This window comes from Crocodylus porosus, unplaced genomic scaffold (genome assembly GCF_001723895.1).
Source record: "Crocodylus porosus isolate Cpor-Errol unplaced genomic scaffold, CroPor_comp1, whole genome shotgun sequence".
NCBI classification, from domain to species: Eukaryota; Metazoa; Chordata; order Crocodylia; family Crocodylidae; genus Crocodylus; species Crocodylus porosus.
The window spans coordinates 14,232,474-14,250,889 of NW_017728906.1; the positions used below are offsets into that span (position 1 = coordinate 14,232,474).

The window sequence follows — 18,416 nt, forward strand, 5'->3', positions numbered from 1 at the left end:
TGCAATCATCCACATTTCACAAAGATCTCAGATATGATTCTTGCAGAAAGCTGTATAGAAAATATATTGAATTTAATGAAAAACAAGATGAAGAATCTTAGACAACCATATCTACTTATTAAACTGCTGTAAATAAATATAAATTATATGTGTGATTTTAAGAAAATTTAAGAAAATGTTAAGAATTTTTTTCTTAAAATTTTTAACAAAATTTACTTTAAGAAAGAATCAGATATTGGGAATACAGAACTGAAAACAGAATTTTTATGATGTCAAGCAAAAGAGCTTACTAGCTTCTTAATGGAGCCCAATACTTGCTTAGTCTTGCCTCGGAGGATGTTTCAAGAACACATTTTAAGATAGATATATCTTAAATAAATAAATAAATAAATATATTTCCTGAGGAGTTTTGATACCTCTTGGAACCTTGTATAGTTGGATATGAGACCAGATACTCAGCTATTTTAAATTGGCATGGCTGCGTTATTTAAATACTTTGCCTTCAAATATGTGGCATATACAGAATGCATAACTGTATGGTGTGTTACAAGGATTTTTTCCACCCTTTTTGGGAACACCTCCATACCTGTCTGGGTGTTTTCTTATTCCTAAGTAATGCAGCCAATAAAACACCTATATTTTAAACTCTCTGGAGCAGGGACTTGCATTTTGCTCTGCCTTGTAACAAACATTTAGCACTGTCAAGTTCTGGTGTTTGGCTAGGGCTCCTGGATGCTATGGTAATAATTTACATACACGCATGTGCGCACTATTTTTATATACAATATTTTTATAATTGAAATACCCTCAAATTTTTGTAAAGACCCAGTACTCTTCAGTAACAAATTTTAACTGAAATAAACCAAATTATATTTTGCTTACATATATAGTGTGTGTATGTTGTTTTCTTTCAGGACTTTAAAATATATATGATATATGTAGGGGGGGTTAATGAGTATAATGTATATTACACAAACATTTAGCAGTTAATGCTTATATAAAGCTCTCTGCTCCAGAAATGCTTACTTTGTGATGTGTGATTCTGATTTATTCAATCACAAGTCAAAAGACAAGAGGTTTTGCAACTGACATTAGATAAGTGTCAATTACTTCCTTATAAATTCTGGACTTTCATAGACTCCTATTTGAGTTCTCAGCCAAATTGCCTTCAAAACAATAGCCAGTATGAGATTTTTTGGGGCAGGTGTTAGCTCTGGAAAGCTCCTCAGCATTAACTGTACCTGTCTCACTCCTACAAACTTGGGAGATACTATTTTTTTCTGATTTATTGTTCTTTCACAAAAGCCTTCATTTAAAGTATCTGTCAAATCACATCTCCGGTTTCCCTTTTCTCCCACCATTAATTGGGCATCTATTGTATTTGGGTGGGAAGGAAGGAGGCTCTATGCTGATATAGCAATACTGCTGGGGAAAGAATATTAAAATGGATAAAGGGATTTCCTAGTGGTATAAATACCTGCACACGACCTCCCTGTGCTCTGGAGCCCTTGTTTATGTATATATGCAAGTAAAAAGAACTGAATAGCGTTTGAGCAGCTCTTAATCACTCACGATATACTGTGTTAGAAAATAGGAGAAGGGGTTTCTTTGTGTTTCCTCCTTCTGTGGGAATGAGTTGTCAAGCATTTTCTTCATCTGACACCTTTGTACCCTTGAATTCGGACTCTTCTGCTGCTCTGCCACTGATGATGCATCATAGTGCTGCAGAGTGCTTGCCAGTTTCCAGCCATGCCACTAATGTCGTGTCTACAGGTACTTATTTATTTATTTATTTATTCATTTACTATAATCAGAACAATACTCTCTTTAATGTTCCTTTTTAAACTCTTTTTGGTCTGATCTAAATCTAAATATTGAAAGGATTTTCGGAAATGCCTAAGTAACTTAGAGCACAAGTTCCGTTCCTTATCTTAGGATGTTGTACATCTATTTGACTACAAATTTGACTGTGAGTAATAAAAGTTTATAAATGAAAACTACTCAAGAATCTAATCTTACTTAATAGACAGGAAAATTACTTGTAATCTCAAGATGTACAGAACCTGAATTTTTATCACTGGAATATTAATGTTCTCCAGAAATAAAGAATTGAATATTAATCTTAATTATATTATTGATTCAATTAATGTTGTACTGAGGTAAGAGTTGTACTTTGAGCATTCAATAAAATGATTTCTCATTAAACATGCTTCAAACAAAAACCCTTCAATAAGAATAAAAATGAACCACCATATTAAGCACTGTAGACTAAAAATTGCAAGTCTTAATAAGAGAATAATGTAGCAAAGTGTTAGGGGAAAAATTATTTTTTAAAATATGAACAAGAAGCTAAAGTTTGGTAATCATTCCAAGGCAGCGTTTTCTAAATTGATTTTTTTTCATATGCTTCATGGTAAGGAATTAAACACATGTTGGCAGAAAATGTTACTAATAGTTTTGTGTATATTTACGTGTATTTACATGATTTAGGTTTGTGTTTGTGCTTTTAATAGTCATAGGCCGAATCTCAGTCATTATACAAACCCAAATAGCCAATGGGAATTTTGTCTGAACTGCAGGATCAGGAGTTGCTGAGTTTTTTTTGCTATGAAGACTAATTCAATAAAAAAGCCAGAATATAGATAGCCTTATAACAAACTGAGCAGTTAATAGAAAACATTTACCTGTGACGGTGAAAATGTTCTCAATTTTAAATATAGGTTGCAAGACTTATAATAGACAATGCCAACAGTGCTACTATAGTGAGAACATGTAAAGAACTTGTACAAATAATGAAATGTATGAATATATTTACACATAATTTTGTGTTATTTTTTAACTGTCAAAGCTTTCACAATGTTTATAGCCTCCATATATCTATTGCATAGTATTGAATTTTGAAAATGTGTTAATATTCTATAATTGTCTCATTTAATGCACAAAAAGAATCCTAAAATGTAGGTAAGTATACTTCAGTTACAGTAATATTCATAGCACACAGATAAGTGTTCTATACTGTATTTAATTTAAATATAAAGTTCTAATGATGGAATACTTTTCCAGCACCAATTCTTATATGTTCTTTATGAAGCTAGAAAGGCCAGTTTTTTATGGCAGAAAATGATGAAGTGTGTGAATTAGCAAACTGATAACTGGAATGGTTTCATAACATACAAATAATTTTAAAACCTGTGCTAACTACCACTTTAACGCTACAGCTCTAACTCTCTCTCCCTGTATTGTTTGAGAAGTATATATACTATAACGTGATATATAGTAGTAGTATATACAAGAAGTATAGTGTAACTACATCTATAGTGCTATAACTTTATACTCCTTTTATTGGTATATTTTTATTAATCAGATTTCATTAATACTGATGGGTGTAACATTATAAGTACATTGGTTGAAATAATTAAATCCCTAACACATAATTATGTCAGTATGCAATGTAGATATACATCACTAATATGTAGTTCTAAGAACCAGAATTTTGATAATTATTAGTCTTTATTTCTATTAGTAGGGCCCATGGCCAGAAATGTATGCATCAAATTGTGGTTCTTTCTTTAAATAAGAACAAATTTACATGATCTAAAATTTTACGGACCAGATCATTAGCTGAAGATCTGGTCCTCTGAACATTTTTTCAGAGAGCAATGTACTTCCTCCCCCTAATGCATTCTGATTCCCTGATAGAGTAGACAAGGGTCTTCGTTACACAGAGAAACCTTCAGGCACAGAAGAGACAGCTCCATTTAATTTATAACTTCTTTTTATTCTCTAGGGTAACTAAAAAGTAGACAATATTTTCATATTCCTTGGTGCAGTTTTCCATCTATGTGTATAACTTTAATACACAAAAGAAGCAATAACAACCAGCTTTTTCAAGCAGAATAGGAGATTTTGGGGATGGATGGCACTGAAAGCAGAGATTAGAGCCAGCCCAGGCTATTGATATTTTCCTTTCAGAAGTTGGCCAAAACCCCACAATAGCTAGGAATACCGAAATGTTTGAAGAATATCTTATCAGTGAAAATATTGCCCCAAGAGACCAATATGGTTGTTACTGGAGAGGCATGGTCCTTCCTAGTAATAGCAAAATGTAGCTCCTGCTTCTTTTTCCTTTTCAGCTCTCAAAGGGTATAGACAGAGGTAACAATTCCCTGGCTATCAATGGATACTGTTAAAAGCTATTATGATATACCTATTACACTTGCTTAATTCTGTAGCCGTATAAGCATAGAAAAACCTATTCAACTTTAGCCTTGTTCAGCATCACATAGATGCTCCCATCAAGTCATATCAGGTGCTGCAGGGTGCCTGTAGAGCAAGGCTGTCCACCCTTTTTGAATGTGTAGCCAGATCATGAACTTTTAATCACCCAGGGGGCCGGTGAACCATATTCAAAGACCTCACAGGAAGCGGTATCACATCACCCCCCTGAAACAAAAGTACAGGGTTTACTTTTATTTCCCATCACAGCACCTTAGGCCTCAGAAAACAGCTTGGAGGGCCGCATGTTGGACAAGCTTGCTGTAGAGTACCTAAAATACATTTCTGCCCCTTGTGGGGACTCTGATTATTCAGTGCATTGTATGTAGAGGTGCTGCTGCAATTCAAATGCTTCTTTAGGCCTAATGTTCATAGTTGGTAATGATTTGGAGTATCTTGCTTTCTCTTTCCTGTCTATCATGAAATGCATTTGTGGGGCTGGTTTTAGAGTATCCCTGCAAAGTGCCCCAGGCTTCTGAAAACAGGGCCTTTTAAGGTGTCTCAGGTTGAGCATCCCAAATTGCTCCTCTTGAAAATATAGGTATTGGGGACCTGATCTCTTTAAACATACAGTAGCGTTCATTTTTGTCCTTCAATTGGTGTGGGTCTTCATCTGTCAGTATGTTAACAATTTGGCACGATAAATCATTGTTCTTGGGCAAAAAAGTGGCCATTCCAGTTTTCTATCTGGCTGTCTAATCTGCTGAGACATTTCATGAGTTACCTTAGGTTTCCAACAGAATTACAGTATAACCTTATGAATCCATCATGCTCAGGACCGAGCACCTGCCGGAAATTTGAAAAGTCTTAATTTTTTAAAGCAGAGCGACAGCCAGTTCCAGAGCAGTGGTCAGTCTTGGACCAGTGACCACACGCAGAGTGGCAGCACAGGGTGGTGGATGGCAACAGCAGCCGTCAAGTGTAAGTTCCCCAATCCACTGCTCCCGGACTGGCCACTGCTACTCCCCAATCTAGTGTAGTTTTAAAAAGTGCCAGTTTTTTGATAATTCTGGATATTTGATATTCAGATTTATGAAGTTATACTGTATCTTGATAGTTAAGAATCACTATAAATTGTTATTATGCAGAGGGAAATAAAATATAATGCATATACTTAAATCTCTGGACTGAACAGATGTGTTTCGAATCCTTATATATTTTCTTACCAGTCCCATCTATTTTGTCTTTGATCCAAACTCCTAAATCTTCCCATTTATGCTTCTCCATGACGACTTTGGGAAACACACCAGCAGGTCTTCATTATTCAGTCCCTTCTTGTCATTATGGAAACCAACAGACTACCTATGGAGTGATGGCAGGTAAGAGATAATAACTCTTAACACATGAATTATTGGCTTGATAGATTGACCGATTTTCCTGCAGAGGAACTGAAGAGTTAGAGGACACTGAGAGGAAGCACCAGTTTGTGGTTAAAGCATCAAAGTAAGGCCCTTTCTGTTTCGAGTGATGCCATGGACTTCCTGTGTGACCGTGGGGTACATCTACATAACTCATTTCTCTGTCTATGAAGCAGGGATAACACTTCCTTTCTGTTATCCTCTGGTTGGTAATCTCTGTGGGACAAGGACCATTTCTCATGATACAACTGTACAGTACCTAGCACAATAGGCCCCTAACTTCAGCTGGGGCATCCAAGTACTATGAAATAAAAAAATAATTACTTACATTTGGTGAATTTAGCTCACCCTGTTTCATATATGACAGTATTGGTTCATGACCATAACTCTATGGTGCAGTACGTTAGAAAAAAACAAGTTCTTTATAAATAGCATAATTTGAGGACTCATGAAACTTAAGACAAAATAGGGACTGTTCAGTTCCTTGTTTTTGGGCTTTGTTTTCTGAATGTTCTATTGGCCAGCAAGGAGTCCTCACCTGTTTTCCTTATCTTGGAGAAGGGAGGGATAATGCATTAAAAATATGTATTTTTGCTGCTCTTTCTTTCTGGCCTTTCCTGATGCAAAACAGAGTAGTTTGAGGTTAGAGATGAACATCTAATAGATGTCGCCTATTAGAATTGCCCTGCCATCCACTGTGTTGTGATAAAGGGGGCTTACCACTATACAGTAGTTATAAAACATCAAAGGAAATGCCATACTTGGCATGATTTAGTGATTTAGTTTCTTAATGAATAAGAAGCATTATTCTTACAGAGACATAGCAATTGTTGCAGGCTTTATGATTAAAAATATTTTAAGATTTTAAATACATTTTTTATTTATAATAGTCCTTTACTTTCTACTAGATTACATTCAACAGGCTTAGTTGAAGAAGTCCTGTTGCTGAAAGGAGATAAAGCCAGTCCTTCAGAGGGAAAGAAACTGTATGCAGGGCAAAGAGTTTAATAAAATTGATATTTTTTTCAAATTTCATGCAGCAATGCGAACCTACTTCCATACAGATCGTTATAGACTTCAATATTACTTCTGAGCATGTGTTAGCAGTTTGTGGCCCATTAAGCCATAGATAAATTGTTATTCAAAATGGGTGTGTCTATACATGCATTTGATTCAGAAGCAGTTAACTCATGAGTAAATTACTTGCAAGTAAATGCTCCTGGGCAGACATCTACATGTGCAGAGAAGTGGGAGCAGATTTTCTGCTAATGGCAGAAAACTACTCCCACTTCCTGGGGTCCTGCAAGCCCAGGGGTGCTAGTCTGGGGCTGGCTCAGGGGCTGGAGTACTAGCCGAAGAGCTGGCAGAGAGCACTAGGACCAGCTGTCTCCTGGCCAGGGCTGGGACATTGCACCCTGCCCCTAGAGGTCTACCTGCTGCCCAGGGCAGGGCCAATGTCCCCCTGCCCCAGCAGCAGGAAGCTCCTGGCCCCGGATCCCCAGTCAGGGGCATGGGACTTAGACAGAACTGCAAGGGAGGGGCAGGTCCCAGCCTTCTGACCCAATATGCTAGTGGAGCAGCTAGTTCACTGCTAGCTGCCCCACTGGCAGATAGAGGCAGGTGGCTGGGACCAACCCTACCCTTGCAGCTCTTTCCAAGCCCCAGGTCTCAATCACCTGATTGGGGCACAGGGTTGGGACCTGCTCCTGACCCCGACAGTTACCAGCTCCCGCTCCACTCCACAATCAAGGAGTTGGGTGGGGGCTCCCCAGCCCCTGCCAGCAGAGATCTCCCAGTGCCAGCCCCATGGTCATAGGGCCAGTGCTGAGAGATTCTTGTCAGCTCACTGTGTGTGTTGTTTCCTGTCTCACTGGCTCATGTAGTGAGTTGCCACATGGACTGCTCTGATCTGGAGAATTAAGGCATAAGGATCCTTATCTTCCAGTGCAGGCCTTGTGACAATGGACCTTGGGCTGGGAGATAAGGATCTCCTGTGACAGCCCTGCTGTCATGCAGCTGGAGCTGGGAGATAAGGATTTCCCAGGACCCTCCTCCAAAATTGCGATCTTGGAAAGGGGGGCTTGGAGTTCCCTGGGGGACACACCAGGGCAAAGTCTGGCCTGGTAACAGGCAGCTCCCAAGGGCAGGGAGCAATCTCCTGTCCCCTGGTAGCCAGCTGACAAGCAGCAGATTTGCTTCCAGTCTGACATCTACATGAGTGCTACCTTGCAGTAAGCAATCACAAGTAAATTTGCTACTTGCTTTTCCAGCTAGCAAATTTACTTGTGATTAGCAAGGTTTCCTGCACAGTTAGCATGTGCACATATAGATGCACATGCTTACTGTGTAGTAAACTACACTACTACACAATAAAGCATCTCATGTAGACACACCCAATGAAGTTAAGTAGAAACTAGCAGAATAGAGCAGGATAAGAGAACCATCTCTCAAAGCTAATCCAGATTCAAACAAAGCATTTCATTTTAGCATATTGCTCAGGTTATAAATTGATCTTATCCCTACCTCAAGAAAAACCATAAATATAGCAGACATCCATGGGGTCCAACTATAATCAGAATGATATGGTTCTATTTTATGCAGTCAATAACCCTAAATAATACCTTTCAGAGCCAGGTATTTTGACCCATGCAAGATCATCTGCTTCGCTGCCATGATAACAGAGCAGAAGATATTGCACAACACTCTTAAGGGCCTGCCACTGTGGTTGTTCAGGGTGTAACATAGGGTGCCATCATAGTGGTGAAAGGATGTTACAAAAAATGGGTGACCAAGGTCACCACCACTCTGCAATTTCTGGAGATTTCCTTGGTCTGCTCCACCACTTATCCCATTAAGCTAGGAGTTCTGACATACTAAGCACCTGGTACCTATTACATCTGAGGCTTGAGGCTTTCAGACTACTGGCTTCACTGTAGGAAGCAGGGAGCTGGGATGCCTTAATTCTCCAGATCAGGGCAGTCCATGTGGCAAGTTACTACTTGAGTCACTGAGACGGGAAACACCATACACAGTGAGCTGGCAGGAAACATACAGCAGTGCCTCAGAAGTACATATTTTAGCAGAGTGGATATTCAATATTTAAAACCTATTCTAGTTTTTGAAGTGGCCATTTATTATTTGGGACATACTTGGGATCCTGAAAATGTAAACCCTAATGTCTGAGGTGAAATTTAAACTATTTAAAAGATACTAATAAGTTTCATTGTTCTAAAACACAGATTAGCTAGATGTACTCTTTTCACACTTTTAGAGACAGTCAGATCTGAGCTGACCACTGCGCTTAACACTAGCGTGTTGTTTGATTTACCTGTGGGATTTTGAAAAGATAATAGAGGTTCAAGGACTTTATCTGCACTTATCAGTATGTATCTGGGTGGGAACAAGCTATTTTTCTTAAAATTGAATCTTAAAAAGGGGGAAAGGGGTCAACTTTTACAGGGTCAACTGTAGGTAGAACAATATATTACATAAGAATGGAGGAAATGGGAAAGGTAAGTGTTTTTTTGGGACAGAAAAGATGACTTTTACTCTGCACACACAGTCAAATACTTCTATTTCATACTTTTCTCTTGTGTCTCTTGCAAACCTTCTTGGTGTCCCTTAGAGTTCTTTGGGAAGTCCTTTGAAAAATTATGTGGCAAAAAGGGGTTCCAGTTTGAAATGTGAATGTATTTATTTTGCAAAAGAAGTCAACGTTTTGGAATTCTCTGCTTTATTTTCCCACTTCCTTTTAGGCATCAAGCCTGCAACTCCAGAGATGTTATCAGCAAGTCTCTCCCAGAGTCGAATTTTACAGACATGCAGCATGCCCCATCCCAATGTGGTAAATGGAGTTGGCACTCTACAAAGCAAGTCCTTTTACTTTAGTCTTTTTTTTTGCCCTTTCACTTCTGGCAAATCTTTTTGCAGCCATACTATAAGGGATCTAACAAATGTATTAATGTTAGAACCTCTATTAAACTTCTGACTCTCTGGAAGATTTACTTTTAAACAATGAACAGCACAAGAAAAGCACCAGAAAAAGAATGAAAAACGTTGGGGGAGGGAACCTGATGTTGTTTGGATATTGGGATGGGATTTAGGAATTCTGAGTTCAAATCCTGAGTCTGTCACAAGCTGTCTATGTGATTTCTGGGCAATCACCTAGGCCTAAATCCTAAAGTTACTTATGCACCTCCGAGGATCCCTTTGATTTCAGTACAGAGAGATGGTTAGCCATCTTAGTCAGGCAAAAGGCATGGCAGGGTGGCACCTTAAAGACTAATTTGTTCAGAAAGGCATACGCTTTTGTAAGCAATAGTGTACTGCACCAGATGCTATGGATGAACTTGCAGAGAGGAAGAGTACTAAATAAAAAGGAATTAAGTAATTTAAATGCAAAGGACAGGACAAAAGGAGGAAAGGATAGGGGGATGGGTCAGTGCTAAGAGGAGGAGGTGTGTTGAAGCGATCAAAAGGGATTAAAAAGCATAGAGGAACACATAGAGGGTTATAAAGGTTAGTCCAGGTAATGAAATAAGAATCCAGAGTCTTTGTTGACACCATACTTCACTGGTTTGTGTGCCCCTTTTGATCTCATCAACCTACCTTCTCTCTCAGTAGTGCTTCCTCCCCCTAGACTTCCCTCCTTTTCCTATCCTTTGTAGTGAAATTACTTTATTCCTTTAATACCCCTGCTCTCTGGAAGTCCATTCATAACATCTGACAACGTGGGCTATAGCCAATGAAAGCTTATGCCTCTGTGATTTCAGTGGGGGGGTGAAGTACCTAGTATTTTAAGAAGTATCTTACTCTCCTTGTTTCCCATCTGTAAAAAGCATTGCATATTTCTTGGTGGTTTTTTCCCCTGTGCTTTATCTGCCTTGTCTGTGACCTAAACAGTGTGTGTGTGTGCGCTTGTTCATGCACATGGTGCCTAGTAAGAAAGAACATTAATCCTGATTAAATGACACATTTTGTTCTAATAGGAGTGAACAAAAATCAGTACATTTTTTTTGTCCTAAAGTTGAAATAATTGTGAATATTTTATAACATTCTAGGCAACATCCTGACTTTCCTTAAATAAATCTCCCATTGACTCAAACCCATATAAAATCCAATCTGAACATTAAATATAGTAATCTGTTAGAGTATTCCAAACCAAAAAGACTTTGGGCCAAATCCTAAATAGGTGTGGGTTGATAAATCCTTTCACTTCAATGAAGTTATGATTTTTTGCAGCAGTTAAGGACCAAGTCAAATATCCATGTGCCTAAGGTGTTTAAAATGCCCTACTTATGCATCTGAGTGCAGCCTCCATGCCTGTGGAAAAGATTAGTGCTATAATTTCTTTTCTACACCTGGAAAACTGATGTAAAGAGTGACAGCAGGTTCCAGGCTGATGTCCTAAATTCTAGGCCACCCTTCTTCTCTGTTCTGTAAGATTACAAAGCTGAACACATTTTCAGTGCGCTGTTGGAGTATAATTGTATTTGGGTTATCTTTTCGGCTTCATGCAGGTAGCCTGACTCCATGCCTTTATAAATTCCCTGAACATGCCCTGAGTGCCAGTTCCTGTGCTCTGAGCCATGGCTTCACACCCATGCACCAGACTATTCTTGGAGACGATCCAACTGCTACTGACTTCAAGCAGGAATTCCGTAGAAAACCCAAGTCTGTTGAAGAGCCAATAGATATGGATTCCCCTGAAATCAGGGAACTGGAGAAATTTGCTAATGAGTTCAAACTCAGGAGAATTAAACTGGGTATGTATTTTCTGACAGATGATGACAGCTAGAAAAAACAAATGAAAGCCCAAGTTTTGCAGGTTTTGTCTTCTAATCTAATATACCTTATAATATGTTAGGCCACCTTTGTCAAGGTTTTCCCACGTCTGGAAGATTTTTATAGAATTAATAAGCTCTTTTTTTTTTTTTTTTTTGCAGATTACTGCAGTCAAGATTTTAAGAGCTTTTGCTGTACCTAGTACTCCCGGTTTTCCTACCCAGAGAGAGCTAATTGTTAGATTAGCTTTATTCTGGTGGGGAGATGTATGGCACATCATAAGCTAAAGCTTTTTTGCAGCTTCCTACAGTAAATGATGTATTCCCTTGTCCCAGTTCTCTTTCCCATGACATGCTCTATTATACAAGGTAATGCCATATCACCTCACTGTGGGATAACAGTACTGCCAACTCACATGCACCAGACCTCGGTCTGGTGCATGTGAATTGGCAGTACTGCTATCTCCTATTTGATATACCTAACCATTGGTGTGCATGGTGGTGACCTTACTTTGTTACCATCTGGTGGGTACTGGGAAATATGTAAAATGAATGAATAATATCATGTTGGTTCCTGGTTAATAGATACCCACATCATGTCTGCTGGTAGCCTCAGGAAAGTACAAAGGCTGATTGCTGGATTATCCCTTGTCCTCTAGAGATTTCTTCCCCCGGAACAAGGTTGAAGGACACCAGAAGGCAGTGTGAGGAAGCTTATCCTGTACTTTCTGTGCCATATTGAAAAACGACATTTGTGTGTTGAGCACTACAAATACAGAATCTTAAAAAATACAAAATCTTTATGGATTAAGAGTCATATTCTTGGCTTTATCTTCTATAACAATATATCATTACAGAGAATTCCATTTTACTGTAAATTCAAACGTTATAAAATCAAGTAATTTATGAGACTTAGAAGCATCTGTGTATTACTTCAATGCCTAGAGAGATATTATCTTCCAGTTACAGTAGAGAAATGAGGACAAGAGTGGGAATCTGTTTGGAAAATTATTTGCAGTTGGTGTATATTATGACTATTTAGTTGTGTCAGTCAGAGAATGGGCAAGATTTTCAGAACCCAAGACTGTTTCAGTGGTAATTATTCACAGTCGTCTACTTCTAAATACACATAAGAACAAAATTCCTACTAAATGAAATAGGACCCCAGCACTGGGTTTAGTGCCATTTCTGATAGACATGTGATGTACACAAGAAACCTAATAAGTGGATAATTACCTGCTAGGCAGAATTTGACATCATGCAATGCTTAGTACTGACAATATTTGCTGAAATCAGTAAGCATGCTCTTGGCGCCTCTCAGGAGATGATGTAAGACTGGCCCAGGTGGAGGAGGAGGGAAAGAAATGCAGGGTCATGTCTGGAGTATGGCCAAGTATACTCAATGGAGTTTGGAGAGCCTACCCTGACCCTGAATTTGTTGTGTACCTGTATATCCAGGGGCTTCACTAGCCTCCCCAAAATCCCACACAGGGCCAAAATTGCAGCCATACATTGCCTCAGTACATGAGCATTCGGACTATTCCTGCTTTTTCCTGATATCCTAGTAGCTGGTCAAGGTGGTAGAGTCACCTTTCCTCATCATAATAGGAGCCCTATGTGTATTGATGTGTTTTTCCAGTGTCTGGTTAAATCAACTCTCAGGTACTATGCAAGTAGGCATGAATCTGCACCCATGAATCAGTCTGAAATCCATTCCAGAAGTAAGATCATGTTAAGAAGAAGTTAAGAAAACAAATGTTAGATAATCAACAAGATGAGTAATATCAAGACAAAAGTGATGGGTTTTCTTTAAGCAGACAAGGTTCTTTGGGTAAAATCTGAGGTTTTTCTTTAAGAATTTTTTTGTGTCTTCTGAAAACCTTTGTGTAAGTCAGTCATTCTCAGTCTTTATAGACACAAAACACCCTCATTAGATTTAAAGGTACACCTCAGAAAATGCCAGTTCTCAGCCTTAACTGCTTTTTTGACTACAGGAAAATTAAAGAGGAATTATTTAGTTGCAAAGAATTCAGGGTCACAACAAGTCAGAATGTTTTTGACAGTAGAAATTCCTATTTGAAACCTTTGGGTTTATCTTGTGAATGATATGCAGATGATTGCAAAGCTAATTGTGCTACTGTAGTCCAATGCCCCACAAGGGTCTCACAGCACTTGGGTTGAATCACAGCTGTAACTTTTAAGCTTGACCAAAATCTATGAAGTCCGAGAAATCTGAATTACACAGTAAAACTCTCAACTGATGATTAAGTTCATTCCTGGAAACAGCAATGGAAATGATAAGTTTTACATTCTTCTGTGCATAATGGTACTGTCTAGAGGCTCACTCAGGGATCAGGGTGCCATTGAGCCAGGCACTGTGCAAATATATCCAGTAATAGAAAGCTCCTTCCCCAAAGAATTAACAGCCCAGGTATGTAATAAGAAACTGCAGCTGGACACAACAATCAAACTTGGTTTGAAAATGATTCCTGTAATAAGTTATTACAGTAATTAATTTTGAGAATGAATGTGAATATTGAGAATTAAGCATAAAGCACAAGGTTGGGTTTTTGTTATTTCTTTTTGTTTGCTCATTTGTTCTTTTATGGGCTTAAACAGACCCCTGACATTAAAAGTAAAATCATAATTCTCTGTGAGGAATTCTACAGAGCCTCACTTGATGAAATTTGCAGTAACTACGCAGCTGGCGGTGACCCTGTAGTGGTCAAATACCACTATTTAATTACAAGCAGAGGGAAAGTTTGTAACTGAAAGCTTACCCAGGATTCTGTCCCAACTATACAGTTGGTCCAAGAAAAGATATCACAACCCCTTGCTTTTGCTTTTAATAACTAAGGCACTGGGGTTTGATTCTTATCCCCGCTCAGATCTGTAACTTGTATAACTCAACTGAAACCAAGGGAGTTTCACAAGCATGAAAGTGATATGAGATCAAAAATGCGCTGGTGAGCATCATCAAACACCTCAGATTGAAGGGCACCACCTACAAAGATATTTTGTCCGTAACTGATAATCATCACCCTCCCAGTAGAAACCACTAGTATACAAGCATTTATGCTGTTTCTCCTGGACTAAAAATAACAGTTTCAAGAGAAAAAAAAACCCAGTTCCAAGCAGGTAGAAGTGGATCCCAGGAGAGTTTTTCCCAGGAGAATGAACACTTGTACACTTCCCCAAGGCTTAAGTCCTCCCAGGGACCAGGTGGAGCAGATTTGCAGGGAAAGGTTCCTATGCTTTGCAGGGTCACCCCGGGCTTGAGAAGGCATAAGGGCAGCAGCTGTCACTTCTCCCAGGCAGTGGGAGACAAACATTGGGAGTGGAGGGGAGCAGCAGCTACTGGTCCCTGCCTCTTCCTCCCAAGTCTGCTGTTTGGGAAAGAGGCTGTGGGGCTTTGCTGTCTCCCTCTTGCTTCCCATTGCTGCCTCTTGATCCTGGGCAGTATTACAAAGCTCAGGGATTGGGAATTGGGCTCAGGAAGGCTGTTTCCAAGCTGAGTTTTCAGCCCCCAGGCTTTAAATGCTGTCCCTGTCACACAGCTGGGGAGTGGGGGCATGGATTGCAAAGCCCAGGAATCAGGAATTGTGCTCAGGGTAAGACTTGCAAAGTCCCTCAAGCCAGGAACTGGCCCCACAGACATTAAATGTTATGTGTGCTGCTCGGCTGGTGGCGCACACAGTGATTTAAAAGCTAGACAGCCAGGACTAAGGTTCATGGAAGGTATCCCTGGCCCTGCTTTCCTGTTTTTAATTGGCCCATGTGCAACCATTCTGGGGTGCATTAAAATGTCGTTCCCAGGCAGGGGAGAGGACAGGCTGTCAAATAATGGGCTCCCCTAAGGGTGGGGGTGGCCTACGGAGTACAGTTCTCAGTGGCTGGTGAGCTTGCCTCTGTAGTTCTCCCGCCAGAGAGCTTGCATTTCAGAAAAATTCTTACTGCTAGAAATAAACACCTGTATATGGCTTGAGTTTGCATTTTGTATTCCTGAAACCAGCACACCAGTAAAAATTGCAGTCTCCCTGGAAAATAAGTTGAGCAGAGAGCAGAGCTTTTTTTTTTCATTTCCCCCCCCCCCAAAAAAAAAAAAAAAAAAGGGTTTTCAGGGTATTACCAAATGGCCATATGACTTAATACAAGTTGGTCATAGTAGAAAACTTATTTTTTCTTTATTACTTTATGATAGGCTATACACAGACAAATGTTGGAGAAGCCCTGGCTGCTGTGCATGGCTCTGAATTCAGTCAAACTACTATCTGCCGATTTGAAAATTTGCAGCTGAGCTTCAAGAATGCCTGCAAACTGAAATCAATATTGTCCAAGTGGCTGGAGGAAGCAGAACAAGTAGGAGGTAGGTATTTGTAACACCTATTTTCGTACCCAAACAAGAATCCCTTTAATGTGTAGAATACCTACTAGATGACTTCCCTTGGTCAAGCTTTTTGTTTACCTGTTTAGTGTTTGAACATGTAGTATTTATATTAAATTCAGTAAGGTCAAATGACTTTTTTTGGTAATGGAAAAGAAACCTGTTAGACCCACATGAAGGTACAGAATAGCACAGTTGAACCAAATGGAATTTGAAGATGGTACAAAGTTGGGAAGCAATTATAGGACTAACTAGGTCACCATATACAGGGGAATAATAAAAATAGCAAGAATCTAATAGTACAAATACCTGTGTTGTACAGCACTATTCATAAGGTACAAATAACTATGTTGTACTATTCATCAGATATCTGACTAGACCTCTTATGTGTACACCATGATCCAGAAGACTGATGATTGCCTATCAATAGTACAAAGTGCTAAGTCATGTGCATGGTACCCAGAACTACTGCTGTAAAATAGGAGTCAACAGCTTTCTGGTAATGAGGGAAGAGAGGGACCTGGTTGTATTGATTACAAGATGGCTACATGCTGTTGATGCATACCATGAATTGAAGTACACCATGATGCATTAGCCTTTTTTTTTAAATGCAGCCAGGAAAAAAAGACTAATGTAATTCAAGGCATATTAAGTTGGTTATTTGTAGCAGGCACAAGGAAGGATTAGTGGTACAGTAAAAATCATGTGTAAGACTCTGTTTAGAATACTGTGTACATTTCTAGTCATACAGTTCTTGTCTATATTAAAAAATGAATATTAAGCTGGAACAGGTGCAGAGGAGGACTACTAGAGTGATTAGGGGAATGGAGAACCTATTTCATAAGAGGAGATTAAAAGAGCTTGATCTATTGAGCTAGGTAACAGTGAGGGAAGAGACCATGAATATATATATGTATAAGTACATGAATATTAGGAAAGCAGAAAAGCAATAATTACACAAATGACCACAGTCTAGTTATGAACAAATTTACTCTGGAAATTGGAACAAGGTTTCTAACCATTAGAGGAGTGAAATTTGGGAATGATATTCCAAATAAAAGGATATGGGAATAATTTTATGCTTTGGGGCTCTGCTGGTCTCCTGCTGGAGCCAGAAAGAAACTTTTCCCCTTGAATGCATTATTTTGCTGGTTTTCCTTTTCCCTTCTGTTTGAAGTATTAGCTGCAGGTAGGTTTTGCTTGGGTGGGCTGTGATTTTAAATTGTACTGGCTCACTCTCCTGGGTGGTGACTCTTGTTCACACACTCAGAGGGAAAGAAAGCATCAGATTTGGGGTCAGGAAAGAAGAGTCCTTTAACATTAGATCAGAAAGGACTGTTGCTTTCCTATGTGTTGTGAGCATAGTCTTTTTCCTAGGATCACATGAGCTCATTCAACGTAATAAATTCTGCATTGATGCCACCCCCTTGCTTCTCCTGTGGCACACAGTAGGTTATTTTTTATTGGGTGACCTGTGGTTGTATGTGTACACAGCAGGAGCTGGGACGGATGCTCTTATAAATGCCTTTTGACAGTTGGCTTCCTGAAAATGCCAAAGACTAGTTCCAGTGGCCTGCCAGGCCCAGGTTGCGCTAAGAGTCCACTGAGAGGAACATTATCCAGAGTTGAGTGTCAAACGTATTTTAAGCACAAACTCTTAAAAAGGTAGGGGGTGGAAATCATGAACCTGCTTTAAACCAAACATGAAAAGATCCCCTCAGCTTTTTTACATTATAAACCATCACTTGTTTCTGAAGCCTGAAGTTATGCCACTCAGCCACCAGATGGCCCAGAAAGAGAGGATTTCAAAGTGTCAACTGTATTCTGCATGCATCTCCAGTGTCTGGCATTCCCTACTATTAAAATATCAGTAACAATTATTTCTGTCAAAGATTGTGCTTGGCTTTCATTTTGTATTGAAGATCTTTTTTGTTTTGTTATTTGATATAGCTTTGTACAATGAAAAGGTTGGAGTGAATGAGCGAAAAAGGAAGCGCAGAACTACCATAAGGTAATAAATACTTTAGGAAACTTTGTACTGGAAGTCCTTTTTACTTAGAGATGCCTCCATTGGATTAAAAATGTAAGTTATATTTTCCTGTAAATGCCTTATCTAGGATTAGTAGAAGAAAAAACAACTGAAAGTTGTCAATGAAAAGTACAATTTTTAATTAAATGAAAAAAGATCCCATTTAGGAACCACCTAAAGAAATGATGCATTTTTTTTCTCCTAATTTTCCATCCTCCTCTAGACCAGCAGAGCTTCTGCAGTAGGGTTTTTGGGCAAAGAGAAGGAAGGGAGCATGCTTGGAGCTGGCTTTTTGGGGGTGTTTTTCATCTTTCTCTTAACTTAAGTTCAGCCCCCTTTGCATATGGAAGCAGACCAGGCTGGAATCCCATTGTTGTTTAAATGTCACATCACTAAAGTGATTGCACATAAATATACATAAATAAACAAAGCAATATGAAATGGGGATAGGTTGAATCCTGTTAACTAAACATGTTGAGAATTGCAGTGGGGACTTTCCTCTCCACTAAGATGTTCTGCTCTCTTCCATTAGGAAAGCAAATTCACCCAGGAATCATTCAAAAACACAAATGCCTCTAACTGCATAA

The 18,416-nt window shown here is 39.1% G+C and overlaps 1 protein-coding gene across 2 annotated transcripts in view; it reads left to right on the top strand.

Annotated features, from left to right (window-relative positions):
- Positions 1 to 1,631: 1,631 nt before the first annotated feature.
- POU1F1 (POU class 1 homeobox 1) overlaps positions 1,632 to 18,416 on the top strand; it is a 23,041-nt gene continuing 6,256 nt past the window's right edge. Inside the window, exons 1-6 of one of the 2 annotated variants that reach the window (XM_019528729.1) lie at positions 1,632 to 1,773; positions 5,445 to 5,594; positions 9,389 to 9,532; positions 11,153 to 11,398; positions 15,618 to 15,782; positions 17,751 to 17,811. In XM_019528729.1, coding sequence (XP_019384274.1) covers positions 1,632 to 1,773; positions 5,445 to 5,594; positions 9,389 to 9,532; positions 11,153 to 11,398; positions 15,618 to 15,782; positions 17,751 to 17,811 — 908 coding nt within the window. Of the gene's footprint in view, positions 1,774 to 5,410; positions 5,595 to 9,388; positions 9,533 to 11,152; positions 11,399 to 15,617; positions 15,783 to 17,750; positions 17,812 to 18,416 lie in introns of those variants that run through there. The other variant, XM_019528730.1, reaches the window with a different exon arrangement.